This window comes from Limulus polyphemus, unplaced genomic scaffold, assembly GCF_000517525.1.
Source record: "Limulus polyphemus unplaced genomic scaffold, Limulus_polyphemus-2.1.2 Scaffold2853, whole genome shotgun sequence".
Taxonomy (NCBI): domain Eukaryota; kingdom Metazoa; phylum Arthropoda; class Merostomata; order Xiphosura; family Limulidae; genus Limulus; species Limulus polyphemus.
This window is the reverse complement of record NW_013668463.1, coordinates 32,127-48,373: the sequence shown is the minus strand read 5'-3', so window position 1 is coordinate 48,373 and position 16,247 is coordinate 32,127. Positions and strand designations below refer to the sequence as shown.

The window sequence follows — 16,247 nt, the reverse complement described above, 5'->3', positions numbered from 1 at the left end:
AATGATTTTAGGTTGCAATATAAATATTCTCCTGGTGGAACAGCGGTAAGTCTACGGTGTTACAACACTAAAATCTGAGATTTGATCCCCATCAGTGGACACAACAACTAGGCCAATGTGGCTTTGCTCTAAAAAACAAAACAAAAAACCAATAACATATGATTAAAGGTATTTCTCAGGTTTTTGTGTTACTAATGCGTAATAGAATGAGATAGAAACCAGACTCAATGTCTTTGCTTATTTATTTTTAGCACAAAACTACATACACAATGAGCTCTCTCCGCATTGTCAACCGCGAGGAGTTGAGCCCCGGATTTTAGCGTTGTAAGACCGTAAATTGACAGTTGCCAAACTGGAAAGAAATCAGACTTAAGAAAATATAAGAGGTATGAAAACTTTTTATTTTATTTCGGCATCTAAATTAAACTTTCATACATATAAAAAAACTATTTGAATCTTTAAATGACAGTATTCAACAGTAAGGCAAGAGAACACATCGTAGGTTATTTAAAGGCTCCCATTCTTCCAGTCGTCGTATGCATCGTCTATACATTTCTGAAACAAATAAAATAAAATCAGAATAAAGTGGAACTTTTGTTAATAAAACAAACATGTTAATTATCTTGATTAGCTTGGATACAAGAAGCCGTATATTTATCACAAGAATTATAAACATATAACATTATTTGACTCATTAACTACGATGTATACTCACAATATACTTTTCTTGTATCCGAATAACAAAAAATAGCATAATTAAACACGGGTATCTTTATATATCGAGGAACGTTACACTTGAGTGCATGGTAATACCCTCAAGACTACATATGGACATCTTAAAATTACGTTAACAGCCCAGTTTGCTTGAGCTGTTTGGTTTAGAAGAGATTGCTGTTTATATACTTAGAAAGAGGATTATTGAAGGCCTCATTCCAGTACTTCATTTAATAAATAATCTCCAAAGTGATTAATTGTTAACATTAATGTTGCTAATGATTTGAGGAATATATTTAAATAAACATTGTTACAGGTGAGTAAAACAGTACTTGTTAAAGAATACCTAAGTTACAATATGTTAAATATTGATGTTTTTTGTTTCTTTTTAACTGAATCTGCCTGTTTATTTATAATGTAACAAATTTAATAAAGTTTTTGAATCTATTACACTTACTTCTACTTCTGCATATTCGCTGATGGTATGATCCTAGAATATTGGAAAAGTCCGTTAGTGTTAACAAATTATCTTCACATTTGTATAAAAAATATCCAATACATTTATTAGCACCAACTGATTAAAAGTCTTAGTTTTTGACAGTGTTTTAAACATCCGCTATTTTTACCTTCTTGACTTTAGAGAAACATCTACCATTTTTCGAAAGCAATGTTAAGACAAGTTATCAGAAAAAGCAACATCTGACGTTGTTTATGCTTGTAAATACATACCATCAGGACCGGGTTAAGGCTGGGACTGGTAAAGCTACAGTTCCAGGTAAAACTGGCCAACCTCGCTCAAAATGAAATAACATGCATTAGAAAATATAAACATTCTCGCATCAACAATGGGTTCAGTGTTTAAGAAATAAATCTTAAAACACCTGTGACCCAATTCATTTGTGATTAGCCTAGATTTACTATAGAAAAAACGTTACCGAGACGTACACAAAATTTCAGACGATCCTTTAAATAGAATATTATTGAGCGACTAGAACAGCACGTGACACGGAAATGACGAAATCTGTCTTGCATGCGAAAGCTATTTCACGTCTTTGTCCATTGTCTGTCAGGAGTGGGGTTCAGTGGATTTCATCGTTTATGAAATCTGATAAAATAATCATTATTCAAATTTAAAAATAATTCGTTATAGAATTTCATTACGTCATTTTCACTTTGCGAGGAAATCCTACCATTAAAGTAGAGTTGAATTGACTCTATAGAGGTAGTGCAAGCTATAATCCCCATATACCAAAGGTGTCAGGAGGATCATTCGCGTTCGTATTGCGCTCTTATTCGTATGACTATATTTGTAAATTGGTGGAAATGCTACAATGTTGAATGCGCTTGTGAACGGACTCGGATTTGATAACTGTCCATTTTAAAAAATGCCTATTCGTGATATTTTTTCGTTTGTTCATTAATATTATAAATATAAGAACAAGTCATTTACTGCTAGCAGGTAAACCATTCATTTTACAAAGTGAAATTTAGAATACTAATACATTACGTACATGGATATGGCTTTGGAAGGGGTCAGATGTTATACTCGTGCTCGGAGGTAAGAATCACGACCAATGATGTAGTAATAAACATAGTCATTTCCCGTTCTACAATATCAACAGCCGTAAAGGAAAGAGGAAAAAAGTCTTAAACGTACCTAATTGTACGCATTCCACGCAAGAATAGGTCTAAATACCAATAAAAAATTCACGCAGGATTGTAAAATTCACAATGGACAAAGAGTGAAAAGAAACAGATATTAAGTTAATTAATGGACAAACGAAAATGTTTCATAGACAGGCACTTTCAGAATAGACAAATATGATTTATTTCTATTTCTTTTTATTTGATGGTAACGAAGTCGTTCAAATCTGTTCAACTTGGGGCATGATGATGAGCAAAAAAAAACAAAAAAAACACGCGACTTAACTAATTAATGAATAAATATTAGCTGTAAAATTCTTTTGAATCTGCAAGTTTGGGCGCTAATTTTGATTTGATTCCTTTAAGTCACACGCTCAATCTTTTTTTTTTTTTTGGCTGCACCTTTTTTCACACCTAAGAGGTTTTTGATTATATATCATGACTTTTTGTCAACATACCAACAAACCACAGCAAGTAAGAAAGTGACACTCGATAATAACCAACATTATATTTAGGATCGTAATCCTGTTATTCGGAATTGACCTTTACTTTACAGACTCAACCAGATTCTTTAAAATATATGATGGTAGTTTTCCTCTTAAAAACAGTATTAATAATTTCTTTTTGTAGTAAAGCCATGGAATTTAGATTAACAGTGTCTTGTCATCACCCCTATGCAATCGGTATAGCCGTATCAAGCATCACTATTTATGCTAATTGCTTAAGCTAATATCACGCGACGCTAAACGCTCTTTAATTGAGATAATTTCATAAAATTTAGTAAATTTGTGCTGAAAAGTTGGCAATGAATAATCAATAATAACCGTCCACATGTATGATTCTTTTGAAAACTTGAGCTAGAAACTGCTAATCTAGTTTGCTTGGCCTAACCATATAGTTTTGCTGCCTCTAAATCAGCCGCATTTAATCCGAATGACAAAACTAAAAACAGTATACTTTTACTTTTAGGTGAAGCTGTGGTCAAAAGTTTAGCTCACGTGACTTTTTGCGTAGACGTGCGCAGAAATTTTGTTCAAAATTAAGCGGTTTTTGTTTAATAACTTTGCACATGTGGCTTATATTTAGTCCAAATTTGACACCTAGTTGTAGTGTACCAAACTGGATAAAATCCATGAAAGTTAAGTATCAAATAGTGTCCGTATGTTCAATACGAAGAAAATAGAAAAAAGGAAGAACTTCAATCAAAATTGGAGATTTTATATCTCGTGTATTTCTTAACGGAATTTAGTAGGTGAAGCTGTTAATAACATACAGTGTGTCATGATATCAAAATACCAATGAACATTGTTTCGAAATTATCCTTATGCACACATTAACTTACTCTAATAACATAAGAATTACGTTACTTCGACTATTGATAGAACCAGCGAATTTCCTCTGAAACACTCCTGCGTCCGTTTCAGATTGTTAAATCACAAATATATGTGTGCTCTGTTCCAGACTGAACCCCGCCCTTCAAAAAAATTCTATATCCGCGCCTGACTGTAATTAAAACTTGAAATTGAATTGTCTAATTTGTCTTCTGTAAAAACTTATCAGGCTAGTTGTCGTTAATAATTACTGTCATTTCCTGAAATAATATTAATCCGATGATAGCTTGGTAGATCTAAAGCCTGAAATGCTACTTTATTTGTTTGTATTATGAACTAGTGTGAGTAGGCCCGCTTGAAGTCTTCATCTCCAGTCCTCGTAGGCTCTTAATCCGGCCCTGCATACCATTTGATTTGTTTATAACTTAAACGTTATATGTTTGAGATGTTAAATCCTGACACAACAAACATCTGGAACAAACGCATAAGGTGCACTTAAATTTTGTAACTAAAAACCCTTTTTATTTCTGAAACGTTTTAAAGTCTGGAAATGACATTTCACTGTAAAAGCTTTCTGATGTAGATTGTGAACGAAGTTAATATTGGAACTAGATAAATAAGTGATTAAACATGATTTAGTGTTATTTTGTAATAAAAAGTAATACTCACATAGTTTTCGTGAGCACATTCGTAAACCTGAAAGATCAAGAATATTGTGAATTCCAAATAAAACATTTTTTACAGTTTATAACGAATGAGTTGTAGTCGAAGTGATTATCATAATTAGACAGACAATTTTATATAATATTAGAAGCGGAAACTCATTACTCACATTCAGTATAATAACAGCATATAAGATAAGAGAATTATTAAATGGTAAAATATTCCTGATAATGATAATTGTAAATGAACAATCAAATGCAGAACGGGAGTAAACAATATTATTACTTTTACTGCACCATGTATATATATATATATATACAGTAATTGTTTTTTTATTATATTTTATCAACTGACACCGAAGAAGAAGAATCAAACTATATCTAAATTAGTGATGAGATGAGATATGATCAATATTGTATTGCAAAACAATGATAAAAATATCTTATAAATTACTTTTCTCTAACAAATATAATTATTTAATTAACCCAAAAATTATATACGACTATTAACGCATTCATTCCAAAGCTTACCTCATCCCATTTAGCGCACAAAGCTTGTTCTGTTACAGCATTATTCTTGGTCCTGCATTCTGAAAACATTTCTTGATACTAAAATAAATGAAAAAAAGTGTAACAAATCAATTTCATAAACAGGAAAGGTTCGCTTAATAAGAATTTCACTGAGAAGTTTTATCTTACTCTTTTGTTATCAGATAAATCAAGCTAAGTAATTTACATTTCGTCATGAACCCCGTACTCTAATGTTAATCCCCAATAAAGTCTATATTTCTCTCTGAAAAACAAATCTGCTAATTATCTTTAATAACATTTATGGTTTATAATATTAACAACAAATTATACTGGACAATCTAAAAATAATCTGTAACATGATCAAAAAATAAATTCTTACTAAACATATTTTACAATAGTTCATTTTTTTTGTTTTTTGTCAATAAGCGTTATATTGAAGTGAATAATACAACAACAACAACAAAAAAATGTACAAAATTAAATACATATAAGCAAAATAAAAATATCACTTTGACTTGGGGAAATATGAGTATATCATCTGGAAACTCACCTCCTGAGGTTCGAGAGCTATACATCCTCTCATGGCATTGGCGGCATTAGAATTGGCTTCTGTTAACAAAAGAAACAACTAATTTAATTGAAAGCTCAAATACGGCTTTGAACAACTGTTGAAGAAACCAGAAACTTGACATTCTAATGCTGTTCGCAAAATATAAGAAGAATATAAATAATTAATCACGTTTTCTTGTTTTAGTATTAAAACTGGAAGTTAGACATCTTTGTATTTTTATTAGAAACATAAACGTAAAATTAGGTTAATGGCAAGATTGTCGAAACAAAGGAAGTGTTCTTCTTGAAACTTGCTCATAATAACAACAAAAAAAGGCATAACCACTTACATTCCCGTTAATAAACCATACTAAAGCATCAACAAAAAATAAAAACACGTTAAATGAGGTATTTAGTAAGAAAAAATATGATTTTTAAGGTTTTCTTTTTCTAAATACACGATGCAAAACAAATTATATTACTTTTATATATATATAAACAAGTCAAACCAATAACATCTATTTTGTAATGTAACTTTGGAACATCAACACATATTCAGCGAGAAACACTTACTACATAACAATTCAAAAATTTTTTCATCATCATGACCAAATACGCCGACAAGGACGCTTAGCAGAACTGTTATAGCAATAACTTTCATTGTTGGAAAATATAATGCTAGCTGACAAACAAGATTGGTGGTCTATACATTTTATTTCGATGTACTAACTTTATATTAACTAAGGAACTTTGTTTACAAATAGATAAGTCCTAGTCACGTGAAAGATTTGGAAACCACCAATCCACAGCAAACAATCTCCTTTCTATTATTGGATGAACCCTTTCAAAACCGACGATTACGGAAACACTGACTATGTTTCCCAGATGGTCTTGTCGAGTGAAGTAACCTTTTCTCTGAAAAGGTAGGCGTGGAAGTTTATTCTATGTGCAGAGTTCCGTTTTAAAAGCAGAGGAAGAAACCTGTTTTGTTTGGCATGAAAGCAACAGGAAGAACATTAAATGTATACATACACATATAGCTATAAAATTCAAGCAAATAATTACCCTATAATTAACACACGGCAGTATCATCAGTAACACGCTTAATTGAGAGCGTTTTATAATAAAACATCTATAGTAAAAAATCAAACCTTCAAAAGCATAGTTTTAAAAGTAACCTGTTATGTCATTTAAAGCATACATGCATATACTTTTGGTCAAATAGCGCTAAACGTTAAGTTTCAATTGTTAAGTTATTTACAATCCTTCTTGATAATATTGGTGCAACATTTCTCAGCCTACAATTTCAACTCTGTTCACATTGAACGTAGCATATATAAATATCAGTTACACCTATTGTGATGTGCTTTTTAATACTTAGAACATATTATTACAAGTCTGTCTTGATGTCACTAGGTGGAAATTTAGCCCTTTTAATGATTTTTGTTGTCATTATGTATGGCTACAGCCGGAACAATGTAAGATGTCTGTCTTGATGTCACCAGGTGGAAATTTAGCCCTTTTAATGATTTTTTGTTGTCATTATGTATGGCTACAGCCGGAACAATGTAAGATTTCTTAGTATATTTCACATGGTAACAGTAATCGTAAATGTATTACTTAATATGAACTTTGAACTAATATAGCATCAAGTTTGAATAATCGACTAAACATTTTCAAACGCTTAATACAACATGTGTGAAAATGGTTCTTTATAGCTTTGTAGGTATAGTGCTATAGGTGTATAGACTAAACTGCCAGTAGGCAAACTTGATCAGCTTCAGTGATCAAGTGAGTAAGCAATTGACATTTAAGTGAGCACAGGGTATGTTGTTGTTTCAGAGCAAAGCCACATTGAGTTAACTTGCTTTGTCCACGGTGGGGAATCGAACTACACGTTTTAGCTTTGTAAATCCGCAAACTTACCGCTGACTCACTGGTTAAGAAGGCTATCCTTGCTAAATTAAAATACTCATGTTTGAAATTGTAATGAACTGTACCTCCGGTATATTTATTTTTTATATTAAGAATAAATTATGTTATTTGATACATCATGTCAAAAACAACATAGGAAATCAATGCAGTAAGGCTGTAAAGGAAAAATAAAATTAGTTAAATTTTAAGGCAATGCAAATACAAAAAATAGAAATATTGATACATAACTGAAATATTCCCATGACGAGCAGAACAATTATTTTTTAATTTGGCCCGGGCTTCAAGTTCAAAGAGGGTCTCAAATTTAGACATTATTTTTTTGCATTTGTTATGTTTCGCGACTTGTTTTAATGAGCCTTTCAATCAGACCAAAATGTGACATACACTCTCAGCCTTGAACTGGAAATTGTATATATATATACGGATTAAATATTAAAATTATGTTTCACTTTTCTTTTGGGTTAATGGTTGTCATATTTTGTTTTCATATGTCATCATTTTTTTATTATAGCCAGGGGCCTCAAAAGATAGAAGTGGCCTGGGTCTCTCTGAACTTCTCAGAGGGCCTGGTTCTACCCCTGCATGGGCTAACAGGTGTATCCAAGTGATGGTCTTAAGATCTTAAAATGCAATTTCTTTCGTTTCTGCCATCTATCAAAACATCTACCACTTAGTCAGTTGCAAATATTACGTTAGTGGCACTGTATTTGTGATTCATTGCTTTCAGAAATCCAGAGGATAGCTTGTTTCATATGTTTTAACACCATTCTTGTGCTCCAGAAGACAATGAATGCCTAATCAGCTTTCCCAATATCTTTGATGTAGGAACCATCTGTGGCTATGATGACAGGTGATTGTCCACCATGGTCTTTAAACAGATGCTGCCATGCTTTTTCCGTTTAATCCTCTATTCAATTTTTACATTATGCTTAGGGTGACTTTCACAGAGCCCAGTAGCATCAAATGTTTATTATACATGGAGAAATCTGAGACCTGGTGGTGATACATTACCTCACTAGTGTATATATCGTATATGTAGACCAATGACTGTATTTTGAAATGCCTTTTAGATAATCTCCTGTGTGGGCAGTCATTGGAAGGTCGTTGTGGAGCTAGAATGTCCCAAGTGAAAAGGACAGACACTCATTAATGGAATGTATGGTCTTTACACTGGAAGGCATTTGTGAAGAATTTTATTGTAAGCACTATTGGTGTTCTGTAATGTTGTTGATGCCTCTGAGGTTTGATAGGGCTTTGATGGAGTGGTTGTGATACATCCTGTGATTGCTTAACCAGTAGTTGTGTATCTTTTCAATTTCATTAAGCTTTGGAGCACTCATAACCCAAAATACCTGATAGGAATTTAGATGAGAACGAATTGACAATCAACTTTAAAAAGTCTGTCGCCGAGAAGTAAACATCTGAGGTGCTCGAAGATAGATTTATCTTTCTTCGCCCTGCAAGAGGTGATTATTGTTTATCTAGAGATTAAGTACATTAAGAGGTAATTTTGGGCGTTATAATAATAAGATTTTAATGCATGAGGTAGGTGAGATAAGCGTGGAGTGAGGTGAAGGAGGCAAAGTTTCCGGCAAGGTTGATGAGTAGACGAGAATAAGCAGTACCACATTGACAAACCATCAACAAACGGACCTTTTCTATGCCTGGCAGGGATCTGTAAATCCAAATGCCATGGCTGGGATCTATAGATCCGATGCCTACAATTTAAGTATTGGAGGGGGGGGGAACGGGAGAACCCCGAGAAAACCCACTTTCACTGAACGGGACCAAATTAAAGCCCATTCAGTGCCAAAATAAAGTGCAGACTGGAGTTGTGATGTGAAGCGATAAAACCCAACAATACACGAATATGGTTAGACATTGGATAATTTAATTAGAATTAGTTTGTGTGGATGTCGTATGGCGAAATGTATCTTATACAGGTAAGGGGGGTAGCTGCTATAGAAGGGAAGTGTGTAGTGAGAGAGTTACAGTTTACGGCTTTATTATAGTAAGTTTCAGTTAATTTGAGTAGTCTAGACTTGATGTGGGGTAGCTCCGACTGGTTCTCAATGTAGTGGGAAGGCGTGTATTATGGGAGATGGCATGCTAGTCTTGATACTTGGTTTTGGACTTTTTGTAATTTAGAGAACTGTGTTTCGCACTCACAATGATTATTGTCAGTGCATAATCTAGGATGGAGCATATAAAACTTTTGTACAGCATAAGCAGGTGACGCACTTCAACTTTCTTTTATGTTGGTTACAAAACTCAGTTTACTGATGCCTTTGTTTGTTCTGGTTGGGTTGTCCAAGGCGAGCTAGATCCATGTTGTAGATGTTCAATAGGACTGGAAAGAGAGATGTTCCTTGAGGCAGACAATTTTTGATAGTGATCCAATCTGATTGGTAGTTTCTGTACTTCGTGAGGCATCTTCTGGTAGTTAGTGTATCCACAACGTATCATATTATGTTACACTGATACTGATTTTTAGCATTTTGTCAGCAACAATGTGCATCTGAATTCTATTGTAAACGTCTCCTAGATATGAAGATAATGACAAGATATTTTGACTAGCTTCAAACACTTCATATACATTAGGTCATCGAGAAATTAATGTCGCTTTTTTAGATGAAAAAACCCAAACAACTTATATATCAAAACAACACATTTATTAAATGAAATAGTCGATGATGTTTTTCCATCTTACAATCAGATTGTTAATGTCCTGATTAAAGAAATCACTTGGCTTTGAAGCAAAAAACATGTCGATGTACTCTTTAACCCCTTCCACATTTTCATACGTTTTCCCATTAAGATGGTGTTGCAGCGAACGAAAAAGATGGTAATCTGATGGTGCCGCATCTGGTGAATATGGTGGGTGGGGGAGAACTTCCCAACCCTACTCCATAATCTTCTATTGCGTCAAACGTGCTACATGTGGACGTGCATTGTCGTGGAGAAGAACACCTTTCCGATTGACGAGTGAAAGGCGTTTCTGATGAAGGGCTTGATTTAAACGTTCCAGTTGCTGACTATAGATCTCTGCATCACCGGTGACAATTCTGTCCAAAAATGGTTCACGCGCATTACGCGCCAAAAGAGACGAAGCAACGTTCACACGTTGGAAAGATGATCATCGGAAAGTTCGTGAGGCATCTAAACCATTTCTTTATGGGGTTTTCATAAATTCCTTAGATGCTTGCGTATTGTTTCATGAGAGACATGCTATTTCAGGGCCACTTCACGAGTGTGTTGCCTTGGGTTAGACTCAGCAAGCGTCTTTAGAGCATCAATATCAAATACAACATGTCGGCCCCTGCCATCACAGTTTTTAAGGCTAAAGTCACCTGAACGAAATTTGCTGAACCATCGTTGACACTTACGAACTTCAAAACATTTCCATAAACTTCTTTGATATTCTTTGTGGCTACAGAGGCATTGTTTCCCTTCTTGTATTCAAACAACATTACATGCCGAATGTGTGTCTCGTCGTGTGCCATCACTATAAGGGATTAGAGTACACTAAACTTTACACATTATATAGGCTACACTAACGTGATGTTTAGGTGGTTCGTTTAACTAATATACGTGATGTATGTTTTTTGGGGGGTGGTTAATGAAAGTGTTCCAAAGTGCAACATTAATTTCTTGACATCCTAATACTTAAGTATTTGTATATTTTACCCACTTACAGCAACCATATTACACCTGGTGAAAATACTTGATTTTTAGTATGTTGGGACATATCACTGAACAGGAAATTGGACCACCTAGATGAAAGAATTGCAAATAATGCCATCAGTGAAACAACATGCAGACTGAGGAAACTCGAAAAAGATAGATATCACATTTTTCAACTGGTAGAAATAAGTTGGAAATATGGAAGTGGAGTGAGTGAAAATATGCATGGGAAGAATAGATGCTACTTAAACTGATTTCAGGATTATAACTACAAGAACCTTGAGGAAATTAATATTACTGCAAAACTCTCCAAGCATAAAATAGTAGTAGAGGAAATATCAAATTTTATTCAGATTGGGTAACTAGTGTTAAAAAAATAAAAATTATAACAATAATATGTATACATAATAATTAATTAGGTATAAAGAAAATGTGGTGTCAGCCAGCTGCCTCCCTGTGGTTGGTGATTTGGAATCAATGACAACATAATGTCAACTGGATTGTGCAATGATGGGACTCCACATTTGAAGGGAGAAGATACTGTGCTTTTGGCTGGTGCTAATTCCTCTTGTGTGTGAATGAACATAATTACATTACTTGATTTTACATGATCCTTTAAAACTGTTAAACAAAAATTGATCCTCCAACCTATTTAGCCCCAGTATTTACCCACTCATCAATCCATGTAATTTACACAATATAAAGACTGAAGTTACCCACTAATATGATAATTCATCCACTTAACTCATACAGTGTCCATCCAAAATCAGACATATACCCATCTATTTGTCTTTATTAATCTATCAGTGCATTTTTATTTACCTACCAGCTATAGCTGTACACATTATAGTCATTCATTAACATCAGTACTGTCTTCTATGGTATAACACTGGGGAATGAATCCATGTTTTCTTTTCTATTGAATAAAATGGGATTTCTTTTTTATAGCACGATCTTATGCTCTTCTTGTATTTTTAAACACAAAACTCATATAAACAACTAAATATCATGTATTCATCTTTTACATTAAACTTGACTTCAATGAAAAGAAATTGGATGTTTTAAGTTTGGCAAGTAGGCAGATGTTGGTTAGCTTAATTGTTATCACATTTACTGTTATAGTGTAAATTAAATAGTATAAAGCCATCTTTCCAAACATATCATAGCACATTCAAAAAGATTACTGAAATAACAGGAAACAAGATATAATGTTATGAAACCATTAATAATAAGTACTTACTTTATGTCACAGAGTAATGCCATGCTTGTATGGGTAAAATTGTACATATAATAGAAGTTAAATATCTCTTGTATTTTTACAACAATTGGAAAATATCAAGTAATAGTCTCTTAATTGAAAAAATCTATCTCTTTCTTTGTACACTGCATTTTCAACAACACAAATCTTTTAAGTGTTAAAGTGCTATAAACAGAATACGCTTTACTAAAACTGATTCTAGTAATCATTATTTGAAAAGATTTTTGGTGTACAAAACTTGAAAATAGCTTTTATATGAGGAAACATCTATTAGCTGAGTTCTTGCACAGATTTTAAAATATAACATTGATAAATAGAAACATCGGCACATATAGATATGTAGATCTTGAAAGTCGAGTTGCTCAAAACTTGAAAATAGCATTGATAACTGGACCAATTGTTGGTTGAGATGTTGCAAAGGAAATATTTGCTGAAGCTTTTCGCCAGACACTACTCACACCATAACCGTCTGGAAAATGATCTATAGGAAATAGTACAGCTTATTAAATGAGTCAGATCAACGTAGGCCGGTAAGGCAATCACTGACTGGCAAGTCCTTAAGCCAATCAGGAAATGTCACAGACCTACTGAAGGATGTGTAGATTGTATAGGAATTCTTTTTGATGGCAAAGGACAGGTTTATGTGTTTTAATAAAGGTGGCTTCCAAAATATAGGTTGACAGACCATTTGCAATAATTTTAAACCTGCTATCCGTGAAGGTATATTTTACTTTTAAATAATTTAGTATGAAAATCATATCTACCTTTTTCTCTTTGCTTTAGTTTATTAAAATGAGCATTTCAAGTTTACCTAGAGTTTTCAAAATTGTTCACACATTCCCATTTTTAGCTATGTGAATATTTTTAAGAGTTTTGGTCAAGAAATATGCTAAGTTCCTTTCACTCTAGCTACCTATTGTTCTGGGAAATCCCCCTAAAATCTCACATGACTTTCTGAAAGGAAAGACTGATGTATAGTAGCACACACTATGTAAAGGAAGATATCTGGTTTCTTTCTTCACACTTGGTCATCTCCTGGTTATTGGACTGCTGTGAAGGCCCATGAGAACAATCTTACTACATCTACAAACTCAGAGAAGGGAATTTCGACAGCCTTAGACCTACACAGCTGCTGACTGAGTTCTATCCCTAAAGATTGTCTTTTCAGTGAATAGAAGGCATAGTCACCTGAAGGTTGTCATGGTGACTTATGGTCCGGAAAGACTGAATGGATCAGTTTCTATAGGACTCTCCAACATTTGATAACTAGGGTTTCTCACCTTAACTCTGGTCAATATCATTCAAGGAAAAAACTGAAAGAGATTGAAGATGACATTGATGAAGTATGTCCACAAGCCTGAACAGCACTGCCACAGAATTGTCAGTGCACTGACTGGAGAAGAGTGTGATACATATGCTAGTTATAAGCTTCTCCATGACTGGATGCATGCTGCTGTGTGACCACAGGTCATCAAAAAATCAAGAGTTTGGTAGAGCCCATGGATAAACTGCTTTCTTCATCTTATCCTTCTGCAGCACAAATGGAGGGACCTAACTTCTGTCCAAATGAAGGGGTCATTGAGCACATACTATAACACCATTTCTCTAATGTTTCGGGCATCTTATTGTAGTTTTGTCTAAGATTCTGTGATAGAGGAGCTGATACTGCAATGCCTAATGTTGAGTTTGGAAGTCTAAGCACTTGATTAATTATTTCAGCAAGGAACAACCAGGTTACTGGAATATTAGGTTCAAAAGAGGGGGTCTCAGAAACAACTTGGCCATTTAAGCAGATGATCTGCACCATCTACTCAGGAAAGCATAGGTCATTACAGCATCAGCAGATGACAAGCCTATCTTCCTGGATAAGTTTAGAGATGGACAACCATGCATAAGGATATGACATCATCTAGGAAAGAGATTTCTCACCCTAACAGAGAGTATCTGGAGCAACTCTGGTTAGAGGCTGTAACTTCAAACAGGTTATAGGAAAAAAGTACACACACACACACACATTGGTAGTTATAACATGGTTCCCATGAGGCAGGAAATTGGGAAAGGTCAGTAAATTTCACGTAATTCAGTGATACTTCTAAAACATGGATGATGAAAAAATAATCATGAGCATAAAAAATTGCATAGAGGTTAATTCTGGTGTATTTTGCATGTTAACATGTGTATTTTATGCATAAATACTGTTTTGTCTATATCAGTTTTTCTTAGTCTACAATTAATTGTCATGAAGTATGGAATCAGCCACAACAGATTACGTAAATAGTAATTAGGTTTCTGCCTAAATGGTGTAAAGGCTCTGGATAAGGCTTTGCCTGTTTTTTTTTCCTAAACATCATGAAGGATAGTTTTATTACAGCTTAAAAACTCTTTAAGCAGATACTATTTAGAAATAGGCTGTTTTCACTAAATAAGTTATTTTTATCTTACAAATTTTAGTGCATTAATAAAACAAACTCCTTGCCAGTAGTCATAGATCGAACAGTAATACCCTAGGTATATTACGTCATTGATACTTCTACAGGAAAGATTTGAATGATGTCAAAACAAAAATGATTATTTTGTCAAAAACTGGCAGTTCAAGGATAGAACAAATCTATACACTTTAGGTTAATTTTTATTTTACTTCATATCTGTAGCTATATTCATTTAATTACATATTAAAAATAAGTATAATAATCCTATAACATCAATTTAGGTAATTTTGTTTTAATTCATAATAAAACAGAACATACATCATTAAGCATTACCTGGTGCACACAAACACTGGTATGTAGTACAGCTTAGGCAGGAATAGTTGACAGACAATATCTCCAAGAGCCAGGTAGAATATCACTAGTGATAGTTTCAGAAAACCTGTATAAAGCAAAATAAGAATGACAATGTATAACATCGGTAATTTGGAGATACGTTTTGGAAAAAAACAACAACAAATTAACAAGTATTGAAATACAGAATGTTCCATTGACAGTAACTAATAATATGGCACAGTCAAGGGTTTCCAAAAATATGATGCTATTTGTTATCCATGAATCTTAACTTGTGCCAGTGAATAAATGAATACAACATGTTTACCTAATATTCTATAATTTAATAGATCATATATCTGAGTAATATATAAGTAAAATTTACTATTTATCAAGCAACAAACAAAGTGGTAAAGACAGAAAGGAATAAAGATTGAAGGTAAAGATATTGCATATGCAGCATGACAGAATTGCATTAATAGTTTTGATACTGTTTTCAAACTATGGGCTTAATATTGAGATATTAATTACTATGGAGACTGTTTAGTGCTATGATGATGGAGTACTGTTATTGTGTCTAGATCCAAGGTCCACATCAGAATAAAAGTAAGGCGAGTGGTTTTAGTAAAAGTTTTACTTAGTAGAAGATTTTAGTTAACATAATAAGCACCATTATGTAAAAACAAAATTAAAAACTAGATACTTAAGTGGTATAGTGCTGTAATGCAAAGTCACTGTCAGTGATGAACATGTTTACGTACAGTAACGTTCATGTTTGTGCCAGTTATTGTAGCTCATACAAGCACAATAGTAGATCATCATGATGTAAGATTATAATGCAATTACAAACACTGTGTATGATTTATTAGCAGGTATGATTCTGTGTATTAAGTGTTCTGTATTTACAATTAGAACTTACGTCACAGTCATTTGTAAATATAATCTGGCAATCTTGTGAACAAGCAACACTTGCATAAAGCTGAAAATATTTTCAGTAATGTAATCAATTCATAAATATATAATTGTGTTCAATCAAAGATTTCAATATCTTGATATGCACATATTCAAAGAACATGTGGAAATAATACAACGTGCTCTGGATTAGTGGATAATTTTGTTAATATGTACAATTGTTTTATAGATATTGTTTGTTTCTTTTGAAATTTGTACAAACCTACAC

The 16,247-nt window shown here is 33.4% G+C and overlaps 1 protein-coding gene and 1 long non-coding RNA gene across 2 annotated transcripts in view; one reads left to right on the top strand and one right to left on the bottom strand.

Moving 5' to 3' along the window:
* Positions 1–380: 380 nt before the first annotated feature.
* Positions 381–6,171, bottom strand: LOC106468062. The gene is made up of 6 exons (XM_013928461.2): positions 6,005–6,171; positions 5,433–5,491; positions 4,883–4,960; positions 4,359–4,385; positions 1,172–1,204; positions 381–555 (listed from the first exon to the last, which is right to left on the bottom strand). The coding sequence occupies exons 1-6, from the start codon at positions 6,090–6,092 to the stop codon at positions 508–510; spliced, it is 333 nt and encodes a 110-aa protein (XP_013783915.1). The 5' UTR covers positions 6,093–6,171; the 3' UTR covers positions 381–507.
* A 3,087-nt stretch (positions 6,172–9,258) lies between these two features.
* LOC111087927 overlaps positions 9,259–16,247 on the top strand; it is a 21,171-nt gene continuing 14,182 nt past the window's right edge. Inside the window, exon 1 of the long non-coding RNA XR_002612544.1 lies at positions 9,259–9,269. This is a non-coding gene — a long non-coding RNA (uncharacterized LOC111087927). The remainder of the gene's footprint in view (positions 9,270–16,247) is intronic.

Coding starts and splice junctions, on each gene's coding strand:
- LOC106468062 (XM_013928461.2), bottom strand. CDS start 6,092: ATGAAAGTTATTGCTATAACAGTTCTGCTAAGCGTCCTTGTCGGCGTA. Junction 5,492..6,004: donor AATTTTTGAATTGTTATGTA/GTAAGTGTTTCT, acceptor TTTTGTTAACAG/AAGCCAATTCTAATGCCGCC. Junction 556..1,171: donor GCGAATATGCAGAAGTAGAA/GTAAGTGTAATA, acceptor TATTTGTTTCAG/AAATGTATAGACGATGCATA.